The sequence below is a fragment of the Nipponia nippon genome, unplaced genomic scaffold (genome assembly GCF_047370975.1).
Source record: "Nipponia nippon isolate SJK-2023a ecotype South Korea unplaced genomic scaffold, ASM4737097v1 scaffold_5, whole genome shotgun sequence".
NCBI lineage: Eukaryota > Metazoa > Chordata > Aves > Pelecaniformes > Threskiornithidae > Nipponia > Nipponia nippon.
In genome coordinates this window covers 47,534,416-47,560,973 of record NW_028262369.1, presented here as the reverse complement: position 1 = coordinate 47,560,973, position 26,558 = coordinate 47,534,416, and the positions used below count along the sequence as shown (strand labels likewise).

The 26,558-nt window shown below is 37.0% G+C and overlaps 1 protein-coding gene across 5 annotated transcripts; it reads right to left on the bottom strand.

The window, feature by feature from the left end:
• Positions 1-6,275: 6,275 nt before the first annotated feature.
• UCHL5 (ubiquitin C-terminal hydrolase L5) lies at positions 6,276-26,391 on the bottom strand. Of its 5 annotated transcripts, none has more exons than XM_087733023.1 (11): positions 25,999-26,390; positions 24,376-24,439; positions 22,485-22,590; positions 14,595-14,720; positions 14,447-14,508; positions 14,239-14,369; positions 12,589-12,652; positions 11,391-11,493; positions 10,821-10,934; positions 8,791-8,889; positions 6,276-6,890 (listed from the first exon to the last, which is right to left on the bottom strand). In XM_087733023.1, the coding sequence occupies exons 1-11, from the start codon at positions 26,078-26,080 to the stop codon at positions 6,846-6,848; spliced, it is 996 nt and encodes a 331-aa protein (XP_087589149.1). In that variant the 5' UTR covers positions 26,081-26,390; the 3' UTR covers positions 6,276-6,845. The 5 variants fall into 5 exon arrangements, with proteins under 5 accessions (XP_087589149.1, XP_087589151.1, XP_087589150.1 ...); XM_087733025.1 differs by having other exon boundaries at positions 10,821-10,931; XM_087733024.1 differs by lacking the exon at positions 6,276-6,890 and adding an exon at positions 8,161-8,209 and having other exon boundaries at positions 10,821-10,931; positions 25,999-26,391.
• Positions 26,392-26,558: the final 167 nt, after the last annotated feature.

Sequence of the window (26,558 nt, the reverse complement as noted above, 5' to 3'; positions counted from 1 at the left end):
ACATTATTTTTCATTCACTGAACTGTAAATATCAGATACTGATAAAGTTGCAGATGATTGCTTAGTTATTGTCAGAGACATAACCCTAGCAATTAGCAATGTGTATAGTTAAAAAAAGAAGTCAAATATTAACATAATCGCCAACTGATGTAACTAAAGCATAAACAAACTGAACAAAATATGGAAAATACTTGCTTATCATAGCAAAACATTTAACTAGACTTGCAAAGTGCCTTCAATATAACAAACTCTATTAGATCTTATTAATAGAGGGAAGTGAGATTATCCAGAGCAGACAAAGAGTCTCCATAGCTAAACTGTTTTTTTTGCAACATTTGCAGCTATTACACATAACAGAGAAATCTACCTCAATTTCACTTAGCCTTGTAATTGTAACTCTGTGGGAACAACTCTGCATTATCACCACTTTTGCTAAATACGAGATTTCTTGAACACAAAAGATTGAGAATGCTAGCAGGACTTACTATGAGCTATGTTGCTATTTTTCATCTTAAGGGATAAAAATGCATTAAATGAAAAAAAAAAACAAACCACTGTACACAGATGACTGATTTAAATACCCCTATCAGGTGTTCACAAAAAAAAAAAGGGGGGGGGGGAACTATAACATGTAACTATTTCCTCCATAGCAGTTTTCCTAAGGATGCATTTCTATTTATATTTTATTTCACGAGAATGCTCAGGGACCTCAGATGAAATCCGTGTTTTATAATCCCACGTAGTTCCCATCTCAGAAATGCATAAACTCTAAGGGAAAGAGGTTTCACTAGCAAGGCACAAAGCGATCAAGCCCATACATCCTTAATGATCTAATTTTGACCGACTTTTTTTTTTTTAAACAGGAGTAACTTTTTTGCTCCTCCTCTACAAAAACTAGTATCTGTAACATACTTCCACTATTAATAAAACTTTTGGTGCTGCAATTATTCAAACTTTTCTGAGCACTCTAAGGATTTACATTGGATACAGCCTCTTAGAGCATCAAATCATGTTAAAATGCTTTTGCGTGAGCACCAGCATTTTTTCACAAAGGTATTTAGTGAACACAGGCTATAAACTTGACAGTTCTTCACTGAACTTTCCTATTACGCTTTTGAAGTTGAAAACAAATAAAGAAGTTGATCGAGGTTCCAACAAGTATTCTTTGTTGGGCACATTTATTTTACTTCAGGAGTAACTGCATTGTCAGTTTGATGCTGCTTAGCCATCCTACTTACACCCACCGATTTTGAAGGGACTTCTTCATGTACAACATTCAAAACCAGTCTGACAGTATATGCTTCAGCATCATCTCTAATTCTTCCAGAGATCTCCTTGCCTTCAAGCTATTCAGGCTGATTAAGCAAGCACTATTTTCACTGAGTAATGGAATGAAGAGTTTCAGCTTTCTCAAGACAGGATTGAAGTAGTACTTCCAACTCTGAAGATGACTAAAACATTCTGTGTTTGATGTCCATCAGAACCCAGAATGTTCCATATAGCTGCCTCACAAATCCAGTAAGGTTGGATGCTACCAGTGCTATACTAAAACATGCTTTAACTTACGAAGAGGTTGATCAGCCACTTACCACTAGAAATATACGACATGACTGAGTTTAAGATGAAACGTGAAAGGTTTAGTACCTACCTGATTAGGTAGGTACCACACAAGGCTTTGGAAACGCCTAGAATGTAAAATTGTTTCCCTTCAAACCCAGTAGTAAGCCAACTTTTAAGGAAGCTGCAGGATAATCAACTGAAAAGACTTCAGCCATCACAGGAATAGTTTGAGGGATGCGTAAGAACTATTGCATTTCTTTACATTCATCAGGTCTAATCACAGAGACCACGGAAGAGTTAACATGAAACTTTCATTTACTGATACAATGCTGGGATAAAGGACATGAAGAGCTCAGCCCATGCTGTAAGATCACACCTGAAGTCTGACAAACATGACGTGCACACTAACACATGCCCCGTCTTGGACGGGTAAACATTGTTATTCATCACACCAGTAAGTCCTCTATCACTGGCTAAAAAGAGGGGATTTTTGCTGTCTGGCAAGTGAGTATAACCTGAAAGCAATAGGTGATTTGGTATCTTGCAGTTTTGTGCTAATTCTATTACTTGCTCAGGGAACAAGAGGGAATATCTCGAAGTTCACAACCAGTGCTGCTGAGAACTGCTGCTTCTCAGCCAGTCATCTACAAGTAAATACAGGTCCACAGTTTCTCTGGATGCACTACACAAACCATGGTAAATGCTCTTAAAGCTCAGGTTCATAGTCTAATTGTTATGAACTATGAGAGCTAACATATTTTTGCACGTGTATTTTCCTTAGCCTGTAATAAATGCAAGGTACCACACTTCTACAACTTTCCTTAACAATGACAAATCCAACTATGCTTAAAGATTTCATTACTGGCTGCAGGTAAAACACTGACTTAAATTTATCATCGCATTGTCAGGTGTACAAAACTTCTTACAAGAACATTTCAAATAGCTCCTTCACTTGCTGATAATCACCCATTTTATGTAGTGCTATGAGAAGACTGCCAAAGCCAACAGAAGATATTAAGAGAAAAATACTCTTACAAATCTTAGGGATAAAAAAAAATTACTTAGCTTAGTCCCATACGGTTGAAACAAATACACACTATCTAGTCATTCCTTCCTTAGTATTTTTCTACTTTTAGTCTCCATTTATGTAGCTTTCATAACCTCACTGCCCAAAGGTCAGATCTTTGGAATATACACCACTATTGCAACTAAAATAAATTAAAACCTTCTTATTTTATCTGTTGCTCATTCACTCTTAAGAGTATACCAACACTGCAGATTTAACTAAGTCACTAGGACCAAAAGTCTTGCAAAGGCAAGGACTTCTAGCACTTCAATCCTGGCAACTCAAGGATAAATCCATTGTTAACTGATCAATGACCTTCAATATTACCCTGCAACGTAGTAAGGGAACACACATGCAGCACAATTTGTATGAGGGAAAGAAGGATAGCTTCCTACATGAACAGTTTAGAGGAAGCATAGAGAGGATTTATGAACATTATCTTAAAACGTAGCTTAAAAATAAGATATAATTAAAAGATTTGTTGAAATTTTCCAAGTTAAAGTCAATTTCAGAAAACACTCCAGAGAAGACATTCAAAAGGAGACTTTTGTACAAATAAGTGAATACAATAAAATACATTTTCCATCTCCAAGTGATTTTTTTTTTTTTTTTTTTTTTACAGTTCTCTCTTTGTATTTGTATATGTCAGGGAGGGGCAGGAAATAATTTTCCTCTGTCTTTTCATGGACGAATAAAAATGTCCTCTATCATAACAGCCGATTTAAGTCATATTTCCCTTTCATCTCTAAGAGATCAAAGTCATTAAGCATTCACTTTCTGGAGTGACCCTGTTTTTATTGATTACATTCAGATAAATTGTACAAAAGTACCCATAGACTTCATATCCTCCATTTTCTACCTCTATAGCATCATGAGAATAAATAAATCTGCTATTTGATCTGACATTTAAGAAGCCGATATGCATATGTACAGATAGCATGACCATTTTCCCCACAACACCCATTTATTAAAAGCGATGTCATGAACTTTAAAGAAAACCCAGATAAGCTCATTTGCACTACTAAACGAAACAGCCAGTAAAGAATTGTTTCTGTAGAAGTTTTAGATGTTGCAATTCAAGTGGAAGAACTGACAGTAACAGGTCATTTTCATGAACAGATGTAAACCTATTCTAAAGATAGAAAAACACTGGCCTTGTATATGCCTGCCAATTTTTATTTTTCAAAATCTCCCTGTCTCCTTTCACAGGGCAAAAGATGCTGTCACCAGTACCACAACCACCTGGATCCAATCTTTGCTCTAATACTTTGCTATGCTCAAGTTCATTCTATCTGACTTTTCTGTGACCAAAATAAATTTTATTTGGAGTAATACATTGGGGATTTTTTTTTTTTTTCTCTGAAGCAAACACTTAATGAGTCTAGTGGTATGTCTTACTTCTTTCTTCTCACCCTCTTAGTCAAAAAACAGACTACTGCATTTTCACGTGTCTTTGGGCAGCTATTCACTCATAAATCAGAACACTGTTGAACATGCAAACTTGTATTTTAAATTTGTATCTGCATACCAAATTTGTATTTTAAAATAATTCATGTCCAAAATATAAAATGTTACCCTGTGAAGGAAGAAATCAGGCTACAGCAGGATTCTTAAATTTTTATGTACTATCTTAAGACTGGCAGCCAGAGAACAACACTGTGAGATCACACTGAAGTTTTACATTGGGATATTATGTCAACAAACTTTTAGCAAGTGGGAGACACACTGACCTCTTTTGGGCAACAGGAAACAGCAGCTGTATGGCAGAATTCTTCACAGAAACGGAACTTATTGTTTATTCTCATTATACCCGAATTTCGGTTGACAGCTACGCCACGCCATATGTTTATACCAGCAGAAAGCAGTTGCCCTTGAAATAAATCAGAACACAAACCTTTCACCATTCTATATACAGCAAAATACAGCATCTTAAAACTGTAAGATGGATTAAAGTCCCAATCTCTACTTTAATTTTTTCGGTACCTTTAATTTGGTAATTCATCAACTTCATATATAGCTTTACGTTCATGTGACACTGTCCTAAAAAGCAGGCAACATACAAATAATTGCCTTTAAAACCAAGATACATGTTATGAAAAAATGGTTTTACAAACTTGGTGAAAATGGTAAAAAATTAGCATATGGGTTTTGATCAGGAAAAAAAAAAGATTCTATAATATAACAAAGTACACTAGTTTTGAGTTGTTCTGCATTAAATACTCTTTAAAAAAAAAACAACAAAGCCATTTTTCACTCACACATGGGACTAAAATTTGGTTAAAATTTGATCTTTACATCCATCCTTTTTTTTCATTCCACAAATCCAGAAAGTTTGCTTGCAATATAAGTTATTCTAATTTCTAAAAAACTAACTATTAAAATAATTTGCTGCTTTAGCAAAATTCCTTTTCCTTTGTACATGCCCAAGCGTGCAAATAAAAGGAGAATAGAATGACTTCAGTAGAATTTAAGTTGACATCTGTTATGGAATAGCAAAATTGTATTGCAGAAAGTACTGAAATTCTCCAAGAATGTCAGGGTGCAGCAGGAATCATCAGGCTACCACTTAAAGACAGACAAATCTTTTCAACAGGTTGAAATGCAGTTTAGAGTATAATATTAAGATCAGAAATGCCTCTTACAGAGAAAGAGTCTTTCCCTTCCCCTAAACCATACTGCTGCAATGAATTATTAAAGTAGGGAGCTCTCACACGGTTTATGTACTCATCAACCTGATCAATTTTCTACAAAACACAGACATGGATCTCTTGTTCTTTTCTGAAACAGATCTTACCCTTCCAGCCACCACAATGACTCAAGTGGATCCTTTCAGCAGTAGGAGAGCACAGTGTATGTTTTACTACTTTGGCTAAAATTTTATCCTGTCAATATATACGCAATGTATATGAAGCACCAACAGGTAACAGAATTTGTTTCATTTCTGGGTTTCAAAAAATTCTCTAAATGTAGTATATTCTCATCATACAAGCCTACAAGACCAAAGGACCTCACAGTTCAATGACGTATGCCTATAGGCAAAGTAAGCAAAACAAACATGTTTTACTGGTTTTAAATGTCTTCCAAAATCCAAGTTCTTTTGCTTATTTTTCTTTCTATTTCTTGTCTGAGTCTTTTTGGAAGAAACTGGAAAAGTTTTCTAAATGAATTAATATATACTATACACTAACAGTGTTACAGTAATTTACAGTAATTCAAATATTATGTATTGCTACAATGACCTGTTACTATCCTTACCCCAAACAATTTGCCTATTCATAGTTCACATAGGAGCAGCACTAAGAAGGCAGAACACCATGTGAGCTCCATTCCTCAGACATTCCCTCTGGTCCATGGAAGACAGTTCAAGCATCTTCCATTACAATGCCGTTAGCAACAAGAATCTTCCATACATGTTTTTCTTACATTAAATTACCTCGCAAGGTCAATTAAAAAGCATTGTTTTAAAGACTTAAATTTAACATACTCTAGAACAGCCCTACCTTATATCCAAGAATATTAACTCCCCAAAACAACAGCGTGCCTTCTTTCTAACCCAAGTTCAGAACGCACGTACTCCAAGTCACAAGGCTGATGACCTCCAATACATGTCCTAATCATCTTATCCAATAATAAAATACCACAGAAGAAATTTTGCCAAAATAAAAATGGGAATATTTATTATCTTTTCTACTAAAGCAATGCAGATCTTTTGAGATTATACATTGGTCTTTGCAAATGTTTCTACAGCTAAATTCATACTTTTCAATTTTGTAAAAAAATTAGACACATACTTCAGAAAAACAAAGACACAGGGTATGTCACTGAACAACTGGATAGTATTATGATTGTTAGTAGGGATGAGCAAAGAAAGCTCATGCTTATACTTAAACTCTGGCATTTGTATCATTATCATATATTCGAGTGGGACAAAACGGGTACATTTTCCTTGCACATTTTTAGGTCCTCTTCCCAAGCTTTCAGAAATCAGGTAGACTTAAATACTGATTTTGACCAAGAGAACCTAAACATTACTTAGCAGTACTACATGCACAAGATGCGGGGGAAGGAAGAGAATTAGACCCGTGCATACAGTACAAGACAAACTGTTACAACTGTTAAACGTGCGCTGGACAAAATTTAAAGTTTATGAAAAGTTTTATTTGTCGTCATGAAAATAGTTTCAGAAGCACATAATTGTATGTATTTTGCAAAGTCATCTTCACTTGGCCTCCTGAACTTTCTTGGCATTCTGTTTTTCTTTTGCCTAGAAAACAAAGGGAGATGATGTTAAGCCCTGATAAGACAAAGATCTTCTTTCTGGAGCTTTGAATGACTACTCATTACACTTCTGAATAGTCAACAAAATATGTTGTAGAAAGAGACATTTTAAATGTAAATTTAGACCCTTCAGAAGTATCCTACTACTATTTTACTAGGTTCATACATGAAGCCTTTAAAAAATACATATAGTTTCTTTTGTATTATATATTTAAACCTATAAGATAAGGTAACTTTCATAGGGGAAAAAGAGAGATAAAAAAGCACTATTTTAAAAACATAATTTAACTTTCATTCTTCATACCTCCTTACTCATTTAACATAGAAATAACTCTTCCTAATGAAAACATTTTGTCACAAGAACACACTGCATTCAGATATACTGATTATCACAAATTAAATTCTGAAGCAACCAAGATCTTAGTTTTTTAAATCTTTCAAAAGAGCAGAGTGGGAAAAAGCCCACAAGAGTTCCTACCAATATATCTGCAAACAGATTCTCACGTAACTTGTATTAATTCATAAATAGTTCAAATTGACAGGGAGCTAGCATTTTCTTCCTTATGAATTTAGGGAAAAAAGATTAGGCAAGAAGAGTGGACAATTCAGATGAAATACCAGCCATCTTTCTGTCAAAAAATTTGTTCGCTCTGAATCAGACTCCTGCTTTTTACAACTTATTATTGAACAGAACTGGATCTAATTCAATGATTTAGAATTAAGACTTGTTATCACCAGCTGCTCAAGTCCACTGGAAATTTACTTGTAAAAGAAGCTTGATGGTGTTATAAATAAGTCCTATTAACACGAAACTGGATTAAAACTCCACAAGTTACCCAAAGAAGGAACAGATTAAAAACTGAATCCAAAAGTTTCTGTCTTATTAACTACTGGCCTGCAAACATACTCTCCTAAGTAAATTCAGCTAAAGAATGTACTAATTAAATAATACTTAATTCTTTTTTTATTATAATAATTATAGAGATCCTTTTTCAGTGTGAGTTCAAACTTAGGGATACTATCTATGGCACATGAGTAGATATGCAAGCCAGCACTGATACTACAATTCAAGTACTTGACTAGCCATACAGTTTAATAACCTTGCCAAAGTGACAGACACACTTTAATACCTAAGCCTTAATACAAACCTTAATAGTAAATCAATGTTAATAGCTAGACACCTTAAAAAGGGGAGAACAATGAACCAGCAAATCAGCATAAGAACAGAGAAGATTAAGAGAACAAATTTCAAGCTACCTAAATTACCAGAACCTCTGTGCAAAGGTTGCCATCTAGTGTTGACAGCTAGATAAAACAACAAAACTGAGTATTAAAAGTCCAGGTTGGCGAAAGAGATTAATCTTCTATGTACACACCTGCATACGTATACATTTAAACAACCTTCAGTTCAAAAAGGGATATCAAGATAGTATGGGGAACTCTACCACATACTAACTGGAGCTACACATCACAATTTTAATCGGGCTTTTAATTTCCCAAGTAGAAAAGCCCAAATCATGTGTCTCTTGTATTGTAGCATCTTATGCCCTGTAATGCAATCGTTCAGCTGATATTGAATTGCCTCCTCCTATATCACCATTAGAAAAATTTGTTTAGGTTATCAAAGGGGAGATAGAGTTTGCCTTTGCATAGTAGTACAAAGTTGGTTGGTCTCACAATCTCCAGTCTCCACTGGAACTGTGCCTCTTGAGAACTGCAACGGACTATCAGGTAAACTAGCAATATAGCTGAATGTAAAGTTTAAATAAATAAACCCATGCCATTTATGCTTCCAAGATACTTGACTGCATTTTAAATTTTAAGTAGAAGGTATGAAGAATTATAGTAATATACTGTTTCTTAAAAGTCAGCTAGGAAATACTCACTTTTTCTACTAATGGTATTAACTGTTGGTGCTCTGCTAGAGTCTTTAATAATTCCATGATGAAAGGCAGATAGTTATGTTTTCTTCTAATATTTTCAATCTAAAAATAAATTAAAAGCATTAACAGATTATATGGGTAAACAGAGATTTTCCCCATCCTTGTCGTTGTCACTACCTCCCCCCCAAGAGCTGGAGTTCTTTTTTAAATTTCAGCCAGCTAAAAATAAAGTCAAAGCAATAAAATTCTGAGCATGTGGTGAGAAAGTATATGCCAGATGAATTTACTCCTTAAGGCACAAATTCTCCTTACGGTCTTTTTTCATGCTAGCTGAAAAAAAACCTCAATGATTAAGTAGGTTATATGGCTTAGCCACTGCTGTAACACTGACATGTATTGTTATCTATTCACTTTTTTTTTTTTCTCTCAACTAAAATTGCAGTTCAACCTATGTATTTTTACAGTCCCTTGCGTAGTTGTGGTCTCAGCCTAGGCTGAAGATTTAAACATTTCTGTAATGTAAAAGCGTAACTGTTTCTGTTATACTGAACACTTTTCAGTTTCTACAATGGTTTGTTTTTTCAACTGACCCCAAGTAGACACCCTAACATAAAGAAATGAGGACTTTTAAGCAGTTTCCACAATATTTCCGCACACAATTAGGAACTTTAAGGTTTTTTACTCCCCAATTTCATTTGTTTGCTTACTCTCATGCTTGGTAAAGCACATGCTTTAGTTTTTGGTTGTTTGTGTTTTTTTTTTTTTTTTTAAATAGTTTCTTGAATTGCAACCTGATGCTGTGGAAAAGAACGTAGTGACACTGCTTTAGAGACAGATAACAATAACACGTTACAACTTAACAAATGTACTGTAGAAATATATTTGAAATAATCATTAGAATTATTGAAGTCTTGGTCTGTACCTTGTAGAAACTAGTGAAAACATTTCTTTCATTTTTAGTGAAAAAACACAAAATCTACTGCAAATGTTTCTTTCATTTCTTCATCCTTTGATATATACAACTTCTATTTTAAAACTTATTTTTAATCTAGCCACTTTCTATACCCCTCACAAAAACAGGTTAAGGGATTAATAAAAAAAAAAAAAAGTTTGGTTACCCAGCTTCCCCCCTGTACCCCACAAAACATTCCTTTAAAAGTATTAGGGAATTATCAAAAAAGTTGGAAGTGACGATCTCAGAGAAACTTTCCCATACCTCTTTTTCATTAATACCACATCATCTCAAAGACTGATATACTTTCAGTGTACACACATAAAATACTTATTTAGGAAAATGCAGAACATGCCAATTGTGTCTTCATCGCTTTCCACAGAGGAAAAGACAGCAGGTAAACTATAATAAAAGAACAATTCAAGTACCCTAGGAGAGCTTCTTCACTAAAAGCTATGCAAGTACTTATATGTCAGAATAGGAGATATACGTGCAAACACAAAATGAATCTATACATGAAGTTCACAGAATCTCTCGATTAGCCTTCATTATCAACTGACACATCAACATTCTTCATTACTGACAATGAGAGCTGGAAGAACTTATATGAACACTCTGTAGAAAAATGTTACGACTAATATGCCAAAGTCCTTCTAGTAAAAACAAACAAAAAATCCTACTTAGTAAGAGGCCACTGTTACATATAGTAGTGTAATTAGCAACTCCAGCAAGAAAAGGCCGATCAGCCTTCTGGGGCATATAGAGCAATTTCTTTGTAGGAGTTCCAGAACTCACTGTGCTTAAAAAATGCTTTAAAGTGAGAAAGATACAAAGAAGTGGCAAAACAAAGGGAGCTACAGAGACCATTACAAAAACTGACTTGTAAGCCTTATGCTAAAAGGAAGCAAACTGGTGATTAACCTGCAAATTCAGGAATGCAACATGAATTTGCCTAACATCGTCTTCCTAGTACCCATCCAACTCCTTCAGATTAATTGCAACAGCCTCCCATAGATATAAAAGCTGGCTTTTTCTTACAACTTTCCCAACAGTTTCATCAGAAAAATCAAAGGCTACATACCTTATATCTTTTTAATTTTTGGTTCTCTTCTTCAATTAACATCTGGTATTTTGCAACTTCTGATTGTATCGAACTTAACATATTACTGCTTTGATCTGTATCCATAGGCTCCTCCTTCCACAAAACAGAAAAAGCTAAATGGATGATGTTACTGCATTTTTTTTTTTTAATTAAAATAAGTCTTAAGAGTATTTCTATCACAAAAAAAAATCAGTTTTGCCTACAGTTATAGGAACATTCAAAGAATTTCCACAGTTAGTTATAAGCAGATTAGCTCAAGTACTAGGAAAAGAACAGTTGAGCTACTGCAGCAAATTAGTCAAGAAAGAGAGCCACAATGACATGGTCATTCTGTACCGAGTGCTCAAATTAGCTCACCCGGAACTAACCAGAGCCGCATCAGTGCATCCACACAGCACTGCACTGTGCTGGACAGATACGTAGTAAACCTTCCCTGCTTTTTTTAGTGATACTCCATTTGGAGCAAGGAAAGGAGGAGGTAAATAATAAAGCGAAGACACAGAACTATTATCAGAGAACTACTCCAGTAACTTAAATACCATGGCCTACCTCTGCAAGTTGCTGCTGCAATTCTGCAATCCTCTGCTCATATATCATCTTTCTGTCAGATACAATAGCCATCAAGTTAAACCTTATCTCACCTTCACTGTATCTAAATGAGGAACAAAAAACAAAAAACCCCCACTTTCAAAATTAATCATTAACATGACAACTCAAAAACCTCCTCCCTGATTTCATTATGAGGGAATGTATTTTCTGGAAAAAAAAAAAAATCTAAATGGATCTGTTAAATTAAGTTGTGCTACAGATCCAATCTTGCCACGAAATAAAATCAGACCTCAAATGAGCATTATCCAATATGTAACTCCTAATAACCTCCTCTTGCAAGATATTACTATTCTTGTTTGTGGTCACAAAAAAATAAATATTGAAACTGTCCAAAAAAGAAAACAAAACATGTTATAGTTGACAACAAAACTTGCTAAGACTGCTGCACACAATAGTTTTTACTTTCTCATTACTGTTACTTGTTAGAAAATGTTGGAGACTTCTTCATACAATGTGAAAAGTACACGCAACAATTAGGCTAGCAGGCCTTTCAGAGTTTAAATTCTCCAAATGTGATTTGGTAGTAATGTTTTGGTTATCAAAAAAAAGTCTTCAAGTAAAAGACTTTGAAAATTATTTTCTAAGAATGGCATAAAATCAACTTTATTTCTAGCACGTTTGGGGCTGCAGCTTGTGGTCAGAGCTAAGTCTATAATATGTTTTTCTAGCTTAAATTTCTAAAACAAGCCACTTACCTGAGGAAAACTTGTTCTCTGTAAATACCAGCTGTATGGATATAGTTCTTATCTGGTTATTTTTAATTATAAACGCACACCCAAACTTTATCCATGGTAATGGCACTCTTAGTTTTCACTCACAAGGACCCACAGCTGTCTAACAGAGTTTGTAATCTTGCTCTTCCTTTTTCAGAGTACTAGTAGGATCTCTCTTCACCACACAGATACCTACTTTGATTAATCATACAGGAACACAGCGTATTTGAGACTTATCTATCATCACATTTGGCTCATATTGGGCAATAGGTTCTGAAGTCACACAGTGATATGCACATAAAAATGATGCATAAGCGTCATTCCTTAGAAATTCAGCTGAAAGCCTTTAATTGAAGGAAATTAAAAATAAGGAATTTTTGAACATATATAAGGTGCTCTATTTTAAAAGCATTGTGACCACTTACTTTTGTATACGTTTCTCTATGACAGGCCGTACAGCACTTATCCAGTCATCTTGATTGCATGCACCTAGAAAAAACACAAAGAAAAAAAAAATTAATCTTCTTTGCAAAATTTATTGCAAATTCAAGACTTGTATAATTGGGCTTATGCAGCAACTTCAGAATATGTAACAAGTTCTTCCTTGGCAACTGCAGTCTCAAATTACTCAGGTGATTTTTTTTTTTAGGAGGTGGAAGACTTTTTTAATAACAATACTTAGGTAATGTACTGGCCAAAGCAATGGAGCAAAACTAAATTTTAAGGGCATAAGCATCTAACACTTATTTTGTTGATAAAAAGAAACAACAAGGCAGGGGGGAAAAGTATGTTATGCAAGATTTTTATGACACAAAAGAAATCAGTTGGTATGACAACATAAAAGTAGACAGCAAAAGAAAAAAATTATGGATAGTTACAGCTGTTCCATTTAGACAAAACAAAGAGTTAATACTATGTAGATGCAATACAATGTTAAAAAGTCAGACAGAAAAAAATATAAAAGGATATGTGATAGATAACTTGATTTTAAGATAAACAAGAGAATAACTAAAGGCGATTTCATAAGTTGATAATGCTTCTTTAACAATTTCAAGACCTTAAACCAAATGAAGAGACTCATGATCTTGTGACCATGAAAGTTATGTTATGAGTAGGTCAGCAGACTGTATAGTCTCTCTAGCCAGACTAAAGATGAGATTTAGCAGCAAGCCATTTCTCAGCCTAAAAATAAATACAACTGTCAAGAAAATTGGGAAAACACTCTGGAAGTGGAGCGTGGAACATATTGAGATTATATCAGACTCAAAAGAAAGTGCAGACACATGATAGGCACTGTAGAGCTTTTCAAGACACAAGATGGCACACATACTGCAAGTTACGAAAGATTACAAGACATGAAACAGGAACAAGTCTTACAGAGAATAAAACTATGCTAAAAGTAGCTATTCTTTTTTAAACCTTTGGGAAAATTTTTGCTATCTAAGAAGAAAGAGGGCAGTGTGTAAACACCAGCCACATAATGCATAAAAAGCACATGGAGTCAGCTGTATACATGCTCCCACAGAAGAAACAAATGATAAAATAAACAGTTTATAATCAACCTGGGAAAAAAAATAGCTTTGAAAACATGACATGGGAATTGTCTTGGGTGACAATACCACAAAAAGGAAGATGTGGGGAAAAACATCAGCGAAAGGAATTGCGCACTGTCCGTATGGAAAGCCAAGAAGATTACCAGGTGTTGTTAGCAATAGCTCAGAACAACAACATATTTCCTCAGGTAAGGAGAGCAAATAGCCACAAGAAGTGGGTTATGTAAACTTCTCTCCTGCAGCAAAACTATTAAGGTATTAGAAGCCCACGGGATTGCATGGCCTGTTCATTTGATTACTGAATGAAAGGAGAGATAATTGGAAACATGGAGGAAGCAGGAAGAAAATTGCATTTTCAGACCAACAAAAATAAAACAACATAAATGACTGCAAAGAAGAAAACTTAAAAAATATGCTTTATTTTAATAAATGACTTGGTTTGATCCTATAACATACAACCAATTTGTTGCAATAAGCTATTGTTAAAATGAAGGATGTTCAGAAAAAAATATAAAATATTACCTAAATCAATTGGTCCTTCCCTTAAGCCATCTAGTTCATATAGCCGTCCGTTAACAGGAACATAGCTTACAAAGTGAAATGCATCTTCTTCTTTTGCTGAAGACTTTGCATCAAATTCAAACATCTGTTGTCTGCAAAGAAAATTTTAAAAAATCTGAGATGAAAAAGAATTTGCTCAAATTTTGCCTAGATTTAAAACATGCGTTACCTGGCAAAACTGTTGTGAACTTGCCGAATCACTTCCGAGTTGCTTAGTGCCAAACCTTTCATCTGAAAGTAAGTAACAAAATTAAATTGTAAGCCAATGTAGATATAACACTATAATACTTAAAATACAGAAAATAGTAGGCACTTACCGCAGCATCAAAACTTTGTGAAAATTCTTTAAATTCTGACAAAGTCTCTCCTAGATGGATATCTTGATGAGCACAATTTAATAGCACACTTACTATGGCTTGAGTGGCACAAGCATTATTAATTACCTAGAAAAAAGTGTTGAGAATTTGTTCAGTACTGGTGATAAAAATTTAATTTCAGCTGGGCAACATTCTTCATTACAAACACGCACTTTCTATGCTGATTCACATTGGAGCTTCAGTCTAAAACGGGCAGGAAATCTAGTCTGAATAGCCACAGAAAAGGCTTTGCTGTAGGAGACTAATAAAATGAACATAGGATGACTGTCATATACAATTCATTGATAAAACTGGTATTTCACACCTCTACTTAGAAACTCTGTCATTCTACTGTCTCACCACCTCCCTAAAGTGATTAATAAAGGACGTGAAAGAAATACAGGAACCCTCTGATTTCAGTGGAAAAACAAATTACTATTAAAAGCAAGCTGCCCAAATTACATTATATCTATGGTTTTAAAAAAGCCAATTCTCCCACAGAGAATGTCCTTCAAATAATCAGAATTCCAAGCAGGAGTAGGAGTTCAAAAAAATTTTAATTTGGGACAATAAGGCACATTATGGAACCTAAAATTTTTATAAAAATGATGCATTGGACAAAAAATTTCAAATATCCTAGGAATAAACTAATAACATTTAGAGGTGTTCCAAGATGTAAAGATTTTTTTAAAAGATGGTTTGCTGAATAATAAGCCATATGAAATTTTAGATTTTTCATTTGTTTCTTAATTTACAATATAGCTATCCTATTCAATCTTACATTTAAGTTACTAGTTTGTGTGACGCTGGTCCTTAGACTTAAGCGTTAAATATTGCTTTTTTTAAAAATATAAACAAACCTCTTCATATTACAGCCATGTTTTTAATGTTGCTTAGTAATGCCCAAACTACAGTATTTAAAGAGAGAGACTACAAGGATTATTAAATATAATCTGAGATTTAATTAAAAGCACAGTAATTAAATGGTGTAAGGCCATAATAGCAGTTTTTTTCTCAGTGAGCTATAGGCTAGGAAAAATAATATATCTTCAGTCTATGAGACTATTTTGCAATTGAAAATACTACTTAAACCTTAGGACTGGGAAAGAGGATGTTGATTTTGTATTAAAAAAATGAAAATTAGTTCAGGGCTTTGAATGTGAAACCACTTCCAACAAGAAAGGAGAAAGAAAAAAAAAAGAGGAAAAAGCCAACTAACCTGTTTTGCAATCAAAGCTAGTGTTTAACAAAGGAAAACCTACTATGTTAATACTATAAGCCACATCATATATTAGTTTTCTATGCTTCAGGGTGTTCTCATTTCCAATTATAGTGCAAATAATAAAGAATAATAATGCACTTCTTAATTTAAGAAAAATACAATCTAGTTGACTTAAATGGTAATCAAGGGAGTCAACTACACACGCAGAACAGGTTACAGCAACTGAAACTCAAACAAACTGCAGGTACACAACCTGAAGACTAGAGTTCACACAATTACAAAATAAAGGACATAAAAGGAAAATCCATCAAGGGCAGTGAAATAATGAACAGCAGCAGAAAAATTATAAGCCACAGACTACTAGAATGACATAATTCAAGAGAATTAATACTATAACATAGGAAAAGGAACCAAGAACTAAAGATTCTCTGAGATATAACTAGAGAATGGTACCAGAGACAGCTGTAGAAGTAGTACTAGGACAACAGCAGGAAGATCCTAAGTTGATTAGAGTGGGCTAACCTGAAGCAGTGGTTACAAACATTGTAATTAAGCTGATAGAGAAACAAGAAAGAAGGTAGAGACACCTGTGGTGAAGAACTACTAGAACAGTGCTATGACAATGAAGGGAGGGTCACTACAGCAAACTGCACTTGTTAAATGATAACTAATACAGGACATTATAGGGAGGGACAGCACTAAGTCGTAACTATTTTTACTGAAAAATCAAGATGGAACAATCAGTTGCTCTGGCAGACTGCTAACCCAATTATGGTTTCAAAAAAGGGAAGGGAAATTAAGACATATTTTGTGCCTAGAGGCAAGATCAACACAGAAACTGTGTTGGATCAGCTGGATACAGGAGCTTTAAACAACAACAAAAAGAGGCAGAAAAATTACACTCAGCAGGGAATTTGTGGTCTCATCAAATATTTGCCTTTCAGCATAAATATATTTTTGTATTCCGACTGCAGTAGGAGAGGAGTCTGTTTAAGTATATAAGGATGAAGCTAAAGAATCTTGTCTTACTGCTAGAAAACAATATGCAACAGGTGCAGATCTTAGAACAGTGGCCCCCAGCTGCTGAAATGGAAATACATTTAGAACTACAAATACTCTTTAGAAAGTGACAGGCAGGAGGTAAGGAAAAGGCAGCAAGAATAGTCCTGTAGCAGAAGAAGAGGAGCAAGTGCAGGTGATACGCATAAAAGGACAGCATGTTCCCAGATCTAGATGACACAAGAGAACTACCAAGATGGAAGGAGGTACCTAGCTTGTGGTAGTTCATGCGCAGGGCAAAGAGCACAGAGTGAGGAGGAGGTGATTGCAGTACCAAATGTAGATGAGTGCAAGGTTTATTTGTCACATGGGCAGAGCATCCTATCAATGCACACAGCCAGTCCAGCACTGCTATACACACAAGCTAGTGAGTCCTTCGAGAGAGCAATTGGTCAGGATACCTATCTACCCTAATTTCCAACGTATCTCTTACTTAAGGTGTCTCAGCATTGGCAGAAGACATTTTCTGCGTTTAGATAGCATGAAAATATATGCAGGTTGTCCCAGAAAGATTTTTGTATTGACTTGAGGAAACTTAAGAAGTATTTTCTGTTTTTTTGTCCAGAAATCCCAATATTTGCCTGTATATTTCTGTCCAGGAAGTCCTGGAGAGATATTTGATTGATCAATACTCAGGACTCCAACTTAAAGCAGATACCTCTATTTGAAAGATTTTGCTAGCAAAGCTACAAGGTGTATTCAAAAATATTTGAAAGAAAACAATAATATATATACAGATATATATGCACATTAGTGAGATGATCTCAAAAAAACTGAGAAGATTGCCATATCACCAAGCTTAGCTTAAAACAAAGGAACCACTTGAATAGGCTACTCTGGCACACTCTTCAATTAAGATGCGTAACTTCATAAGCACGCACCTTTCCCTAAGCATCCGATCTGAGTTTCTGGATCAACTTAAGGTTGAAGCACTTTAAGTTCTTGACTCGCATCCTCTATCTGATGGATTACATATTTTGTTTTTCGAAAAGCTGTGAATAACCCTGTGCTGCAATTGGTAGTATAACCAGCAAATCTCTGGGGTTCACTTACTAAGCATCCCCATGTTAGAAAACAGTTGGCTTTACAAAGCTCAGCATGAAAAATTCAGCATTAGGACAAAGTTCCAAAACTTATTCTTGTTTAAAAACCCTATCTAATTTTATTTATTTATTTTTATTCCTTTGGAATAAAGATATAATCTTCCTATAGTTATATTCAATTACTGAAAATTTCTTTCGGACTTTGATTAGAGGTGTTGCAAGTTCATTTTACTTCTTATACGTTATCTGTTATCCCAAGTTCAGCTTTAACATGGATATCTGGTCTATCTTAATGTCACCAAACCTGAAAAAGTTAAAATTTTTTAGTCTGAAATCAACTGAAGTATTGGGAATGTTAAAAAAACACACACAATATGCTTCCATTAGTGGCACAAAGATAACTAAAGACCAATGTTTTGTTATTAACAGTATCATTTAGAAGATCCTCCTTCTGAAGGTATATAGATTTTATTCCCAATTAATGAAGTTAATGTTTTATTATCACAATGGTAATGTTCTATCATCACAATGCAGCATAAAATAAATATATGGCACAAAACAAAGGCATGATACCAATACTTCAGTAATAAAACCTGAAGAGTTTATTAAACTAAAAAAATTTAGTACATAAGTCTGCAACAATGGCATTCTTTTCTGTCAAGAGACGCTTCAACTTCTGCAGTGATCAGCACAGAATACAGCTATTCAAAACAGTGCTGAATATAGCTGAATACATTGAGTGGTACAGTCACGTAGCCACTGCGTGTAAAAATAACAGCAAGGGCCTACTTAAGCAACACAGAAATCAGGAAATTCAGAGTTAAGGCTGAAATTGTATCCTTAACTCACCTCATTGTGCCTAGGTATCCTAGCTCAAAGGGTATGTAAGATCATCCAGAGTTCTGTGGCCTCAAATAGAGGACCAAATCATACCTAGGCATAACAGGGAGGCCAAATTTAACATGAGTGCACATAAAAGTGACCATTAAAAAAAAAAATCCTTTAATATGCATGCATATTAGACAGACTTTAAAATTCAACCCCCCCAACATACTCATGGTTTAATTTTGAATAAGATCTAGTTGTCATTTGGAATTCAACTACAACATCGCTATGAAAGTGGATATGAGTAAAATGTGAGCATGCACAAGCTTCTTACCAAAACTGTGTTTCCTAATGCAATTTTAAAGATGTTTTGCTACACAGTTTGAGCACTGGAGCCTTTTACATCTAACTAAAGTTTCCCCCCGCAAAATGAAACAATTTTTAAGATGGAACATTTAATTAAAATTGAACAGAAATGGAGCCATGCTGTAATAGCATCATTTACTTCCCATACTAAATTGTTGTTACATATTAACAGTTACTTAGTCTTGCTCATACAGGATTCAAAATGACACTTTAAAACTTCTCTGCAGTAAAACGGATTGTACCAGATCTGTTTAGATGGTAATATTTAAAAGAAGAAAATATATGGGAAAGGAGAGTCAAAGACTTCTTGCAATTTTTAGGGCTCCAGTGTCATGTCAGTTTTGAAGATACAGATCAGCAGACCAACAATCTTAAATGTCATTAAAAATTTTGCTAACCCAGAAAACAAATCTGTTTGTTCTGGGGTTCCAGCCTACAAATGAACATATGGTTATTTCACCCATCACTTTTGTAATAAAAAAAAAAAGCCTGACATCTGAAAAAGATTCTTGAAAGATAACAAAACCCCATCCTCAAAGCCACCATAAAATTGGACCTAAACCACACATAGAGAAAACAAAAAAGGCACACAAGCCCAGCTGCACAATAGCTGGGAGGAGTTGCTATTTTACAATAGAAATATCTAATATTAATGCTTGTCTTCCCTTGTGCTCCTCCTGGGTGACTCAGGAGGATTCACAGACTGCGGTTTCAAGAAATGCAGTAGCTTCCGTACTACTGTAAAGAAACTCCTGTTCTCTCTCACTTACCTTTTACCTGCTTTGGCCTGTACAGACTCACTGAACAAATACATCTCAGTGTGGCAGGAGATCAACCCAGAAGGTATGCACAGAAAATCTACAGAAAACTGCTGGCTGATGAGCTGCACTGGCTCATGGAAGTCCAATGAGCTGCTGAACCATTGCAAGAGAGGAACAGAACCATTAAGTCAAAAGGAGACAGGCCGAGAGGACCGAGATGTCCTGCTCTCATCAGCGAATCATCACATCAGCCATTTGCTTGAGAAAACACTATCAGTCCTCAAAACATAGCTTGTCAAGTTGGATCTCTAACTAAGGCTAACTTCCTCCAATGCGAAAGTCACCAGAGCTAAACTGGTATTACAAATCCCCCCAAAATATCAAAACCAGTTTCTTTCATTTATGTGTTGACTTTTAATTTTAATTTTTTTGTGACTACTTCAGTAGTTGTTCAGTCACAGTATCTCAGTCCAGGCAAAACTGAACTGACATGAAACACAAGCATATATATGTCTATAAGAAATGTTTTGATTTTGCTAAGCCACCGCACTTGACTAACAGACAATACTAAAACATGAAAAAGATATTCTAGTTTTAAACTCCTTGCAAGTTGCTTTTGAAACCTGTATTCCATGCCATCAAGTGGCATAACTACTATTTTAAAATAGTGAACGCTTCTAGAAATTGCTTTCCATGCAATTAATGAATTCTTAGAGTCACTCCAGCACACCCTCCTTAAAGGCAGGTGAAGGAGGGGGAAGATTAGAAAGTTCCTACACCTCCACAAAGAGGCTTCAGACTTAAGAAAACAGTAAAATACGAATACTTCAAAGAAAGCTATAAAATAAAGACGACTTTTCATTGTTAGCCTTTAATTTTCTGTTTTTGTTAGCAAGTCTAACATTATCCAAATTTTCTGATGTACATGCTGCAATCCCAACTTAAAGCTCAGCAAATCTCTTCTTAGCTACTTGCTTTTAAACTGTGTCACACTTCAAAAAGGGAAGTGGAGAGTGGAGGAGTGAAAAAAGGCAAAAGAAGTGGAGCAAGCACACAAATGCTTCGAAACTTTTCAGCATCCACAAGAACAGCAATTCTGGGAGATCCTCATCTACTCATAGGAAACAAGAAAGATGAAATTCCTTGAATATGGGTAGATTTGCCTTCATCTTAAAAAAAACCTCTCTAGATTCATATCAGAGTAATTTCTTCCTGCCATGTAACTACCCTTTGAGAGCTGTATCAAGGATTTTCCCTGAGGTTCTTTGCATCAAGGCTATTCTGTAGCCACAGCCTACTGATCACTAATGGCATGTTTGATTAGGTAGAAATCACAACCTAAACCAGTGTCTATCAACCTATAAAGACATTTGGCAAACTACTGCTGATCATTGTATCATAAGAATGGTGGACACTGCTTGGCAGGACTCAAGAGCTGCAACAGGGGAAGAATGAACAGAACAGCATTAAAAAAGACCAGGGAATAAAGTCATCCACAATAGCATGAAACAGTAAGGTGACTATAAAAGAAACAAATTAAAGATGATTATCTGCACAACAGAACCACACGTACAGAGCAGCCAGGAGAGCTATAGATACACCTAATGTTTCCATTGCTTTCCATATTTCTATACTTTCAGCTAGAAGTGTGTGGAGACTTCTTTATATCCTGAAATTTAAATACAAAACACTTCTTCGTTGAGGAGGGGGAACCAACCAACCAAAAAAAACCCCAAAACAACAACCAGCCTATGTGTCAGTCTTCATAGAAAGCCTAATAATTTGCCCTTTGGTATGAATGCTTTGTAATTAACACATATAAGGTTACACTTCTTGTTTGGACTGTTATACTTATCACCATTTGAGAAGCAGGTCTTGAAAAAGAGCTAAAAACATTTATTAAATACCCCTCCTTTCATTCTGGTTACTTTCTCTTGCTTTTCTTGCTTGCAAACAATACACACAGCAGCCTGTCAAAGCTAACACAAAATTTCAGTACTAGTTGGTATTTAATAAAACACAATGGATTACATTAGCAAAAACAATTTTTCCTGTAATTTCTAAGTTAAACTCACCTTTCTGATTCAAATACTTAGAACTACATGCCAAAATGGTTTGCAAACTCTTAAAGGAAAGTATTATCCTAGAGTTATACTGCCCTGGCTGCAGAGCATTTGAGAAACACAGTAAGTAAAAACTGGACCAAAATAAACATGCCTTCCTAGAATTTGTTGAAAGTGGTTTCAAAAAAATAATCTGCTCATTCTGCTGAGAACATTTACCAAGTAATTCTTTATTGCACAGAAGAGTTACTTACTGTTATAGAAGGCTGACAAATAAATAAGAGCTTTACTCTTCCATACCTGATGATATTTTTGTCTGACTTGACAGATCAATCTGATTTGCTTTGTTAATCATCTTTTAATACACAGTTCCTACTCTCACAGAACTTGTTAGTCATTTCACCTTGTAAAATGTTAATTTTTGTGTACATATTAACAAAAAGATATTTATTTTTCAGTATGAAAAGCTATGTTTCATGACATATCTAAGAAAAATACTGAACTTGCCGTACCTGTTTAGCAAAAAATATTGTATCCAGTCTGGAATCCTGAACAACAGAACCTGCTGGTTCCTCTCCAGGCTGCCACTTGAAAAGGAAAATCAGCCCATGTACTGGCCTAAAAAATAAAATTGATAGAAAAAAAAAATCACCTGTGCTGATGAAAAATATCAAAGCCAGAAATTTCTACTATAATTTAACGGTATGCTGGTACAGTAATTCTGTTAATTATTTCTTTCTAAACATAGGGAACTTGCACTGAAATTTTCAGATGTGATCTTTTAATGAGGCAGAACATACTTCAGGCTTCTTTCCACATACGCTAAACAATCACAATCTGAATTAGTATTTAGTCAGTAATTTTCATAAGTTAGGACCAGTTTTCCTGGTTACTGTAACTATCACAGTTGCACAACACTCATTTGAATTTGTTAGTGATAAATAGCTATCAAAACATTTGTTGTTCATATACAAGAGCTGGAACTAAAGTTTTGGTAATCCTTTCAGGTATAAATTAAATATTCAGAGAGGAGCTCTCGTGAAACTTCATGCCTTGAGTTATCTCTCTGAGAAGTAAGAGAAATCCGGTTCTCTTTTCTACTAAAATTGTGTCTTCCTTTGCAGACTGCAGGTCTTGCATAGTAAACAGCTCTTACTGCATGTTGCACTGCATTTAGTATTCCCATAAAACAAAAACTTATTAATAAAGGAAACAATTCTTACAAAATCTACAGCTACATTAAAGTAAAAACTTATTCCTCATATCAATCTGAATTTAAGGTCATTGCCACAAAGATGCCACAAAAGATTTATCTACAAAAGGTAAACATACTACTGTACTGCATAAGAAACTTTTCCTAAGCTCTAAGCAGAAGTCTGAGATGTCTTTTTAAACAGTGGGTCCACTGAGGGAATTTGAAAAATGCTACGTGCTATCATATTCTTTAACTCTTAGTGTTTAAGTTAAAATATTGCATGCGTGTGTGGGAAGGAAGGAAGCTGGCCATCACTCAAGACTAGAAAGATATACATCTGACAGTACAAACAAGCAAAGTTGTTACTTTATGAACAAAACAAGGCAACATTCTGATGAGGTATCATATGAAGTACATAGTGCAGGCAGCAAATAAACCACTTCTCAAGTAACATTTCTCCCATTCAGGTGTCACTTGTCAAATACCTTCAGTCAGACAAAAATTCTAGAAGTACATCTTCTGTACTAATTGTTACATCTTCTGAAAGATTAATTATACGAGCGTAGGATATCTTCACAGGAATAGAGTATGGTCTGGGTTAGATGACATTGTCCTCTTAAAATCTTGTATGTGAACACGAATAACACTTAATGCATCACGGACAAAGTAGTAAAAGAATTAATATTGCCTAACGAGAGCAGAACTGTTCCGTATGATATCAGTCATTGTCAGTCATAACAACACTATTTGCCTTCACATACATATGGAAGTGGTTCTGCAGGAAAAATGAGTTACAAAAGTACGTCAGTACAGTAAATGAATTTATTTAAGGCAACAGACGCAATATCATGTTATGTGAGGAAGAAGGACGATAAAGCAAGGGACAGAAGTTTGTCAAAGGGTATAATGCAAGCCAATGACAAAATCATTATAAATCTATTTTCACATTCTAGCTGCCATTAGCATCTCCTTCCAAAACCAGAAAAGCTAGATTAAATACCAAGGCATTAATAAAAAGTAATTTAATTGCCAAGTATTCAATTAAATCAAAATTCTAATGAACTACTGCGGAAACTGAAGGAAAAAAAAACCAACAAAACCAAACAAAAAAATGCCACCAAAAAAACCACCTGAGTTTAGTACATATTCTTTCAGTGACTTCAGACAAATGTGAATAAAAAACCATGCAAATTAGAAAAGTGCCTTACTTCAATTTTTCAAAGTTCTCTGGTTCCAAACTCCATATTTCTTCAACTTGTGCTCCTCTACAACCTGAAACAAGGAAAGATACAGGTTTCTTCAACTACCCCATTCAAAAGGGATGCAGCCAGTAAAGACAGACCCATGAAAGAACTATGGTAACTTTTACAACTTCTATGTCCAGGTTATGGAAGTCTATTTACAAGCTTTAACTCATCTTCATTAAAAAAACCCAAAGGAACCAAACAAGACAGGTCACGAAAAATTACTTGAGGAATTTCTCCTGTGTATGGTGATGTTGTCTTTATAAGACAGCTACATTTAAAAAAGAAGCAGAGGAGATTAACATATCTTGGGTCACCTCATATCCTTTGCTCAACTGAAAATAATACTGTTTTTAAAGACATTGTCAGCCAGTCCAAAGCAAAACTTAAACCATCTATCTCCAGAAAAAGACCCATGTTAGTAGACTGAAAATACTGTAAACAATACACTCAAGCAAGACATTTGCATAAGACAGAGCCCAAAAAGTTCAAATACTTAGTACGTGGAAGATTAATCTATCAGTTAAGTAGAAACACAAAAGGAGAAGCATGCCTGGACTTCACTTGTGAGAAAAAGACGTGACAGAAATCATAAATGATTGTAACCTAGCATAAACCCATTTTGCTTCTTTAGCCAAAATCCTGTGTAGACATATCTGTTATTATAACTATATAATCACAATATTACCAAAGATACTAAACGCAACTCAACATAAAATTTAATATTCTAAAAGCCAAAGCAGCCCCTTGCAGGCTACCCAGCCTACTGCCAAGCACCACAGCTCAGCCTGGTCAGAGTCCTTTCCCGTAAGGTCCTCTCTCCTGAAGGATCTGTAACTGAGCCAGCTGGCACACGACCCGAACCCGTATCCAGCCCTTCGCAAGCGCTGGTATTCTCCCCTACGCGGCTTGTGCTTACCAAGCTCTCCGGCAGAAGCACACATGTGCCCGGGGCTCCGTTGCACAGTCCGCCCTGCGACGGGGCACCCACCGCCCTGAAGCCGGGAACACCTGGGCCGCGGCGGGACAGCCGGAGGCCGGGGCCTCAGAGCTCCCCTCAGCCGAGGGGCTGGCCGCTGCCCGCGGTGAACAGGCGTGCAGGCCGCCGGGGAAGCACGGCGCTGCAAAGCGGGAAGCGCCGGGCGCTGCGAGCAGGGCCCGAGGCCGGGACAGCCGCGCAGAGGTCACCACAGACACGTTCATTCCCACTCGCGTCCATTTGCCGCCGCGCTGCCGGCTGCCACAGGAGGAGGCTTTGCGACGCTCCCGCACCCCTGCAGCAGCGCTCACTCCGCCGGCGCCGGGGCGCGACGGGCCTCGGCCGAACCTCCCCTCCGCCGTGCCCCACAGCCCCTTCTCCACCCGCCCGCCCGGGCCGCAGCCACGCCGCGGCCGGGCTGAGCCCACCGGGGCCCCGCGCTCTTCGCCAGGGAACCGGGCAGCGCCCCGCTGGACGCGGCGGGCGGGCCGGTCTTGCACCCGCGCGGGAAGAGCACAAGCCACCGGCGGGGCCGCGGCCTCGGAGCCCCGCCGTCTGCCTAGCGGCGCGACCCCAGCGCCCGGCCCCGCTCCCGCTTACTCCCTCACCGAAGCCCTTGATGAGCTCCGTGAAGACGCCCGGGTCGCTCTCCATGAGGCACCACTCGCCGGCGCTGCTCCCTCCCGACATGGCGGCGGCCCGCACGCTCCCTCAGGCTCGGCGCCGCCGCCGGCCGGTTAAGCTGCGAGGCCGAGGCACGCCGCTCCCTTCCCGGCAGGCCCCGCGGCCCACGCCGCGCCTGTCATCTCTATGGTGAGGCGGGGCGGGAGCAGGAAACGGCGGCGGGGACTGGATCCGGGGCAGCCGCCCGCTGCCGGCGGTGGTACCGCCCCGGCCGCGGAGCGGCCGCGCCTCCGCCCTCCGGCTCCGCTCCTGTGGCAGCGGAGAGGCGGCGGGCGGAGGAAAGGCCCTGCGCCGCGGCGGGAAGCGGTTCCGGCTCGGAGGCGCGGCCCCATCCGGGCACTGGGGTGCGGCCGCGGGGGGCGGTGGGCGGTGGGCGCGGCCCCATCCGGGTCCCGGGGATGCTGTCAGGGCGCCGGCGGGGCGGGGCTGGGCTGGGCTGCGGGAGACGCGGAGCCTCCGGCGGCCAGAGCGGGACCCGCCCTGC

Excerpts from the sequence above, each read along its gene's own strand:
- UCHL5 (XM_087733022.1), bottom strand. The coding sequence starts at position 26,080 with ATGTCGGGAGGGAGCAGCGCCGGCGAGTGGTGCCTCATGGAGAGCGAC. Across the intron at positions 12,653-14,238 it reads GGAAGGACCAATTGATTTAG|GTGCATGCAATCAAGATGAC; the intron begins GTAATATTTTAT and ends TGTTTTTTCTAG. Across the intron at positions 10,935-11,390 it reads TGCAGCAGCAACTTGCAGAG|GAGGAGCCTATGGATACAGA; the intron begins GTAGGCCATGGT and ends GTTTTGTGGAAG.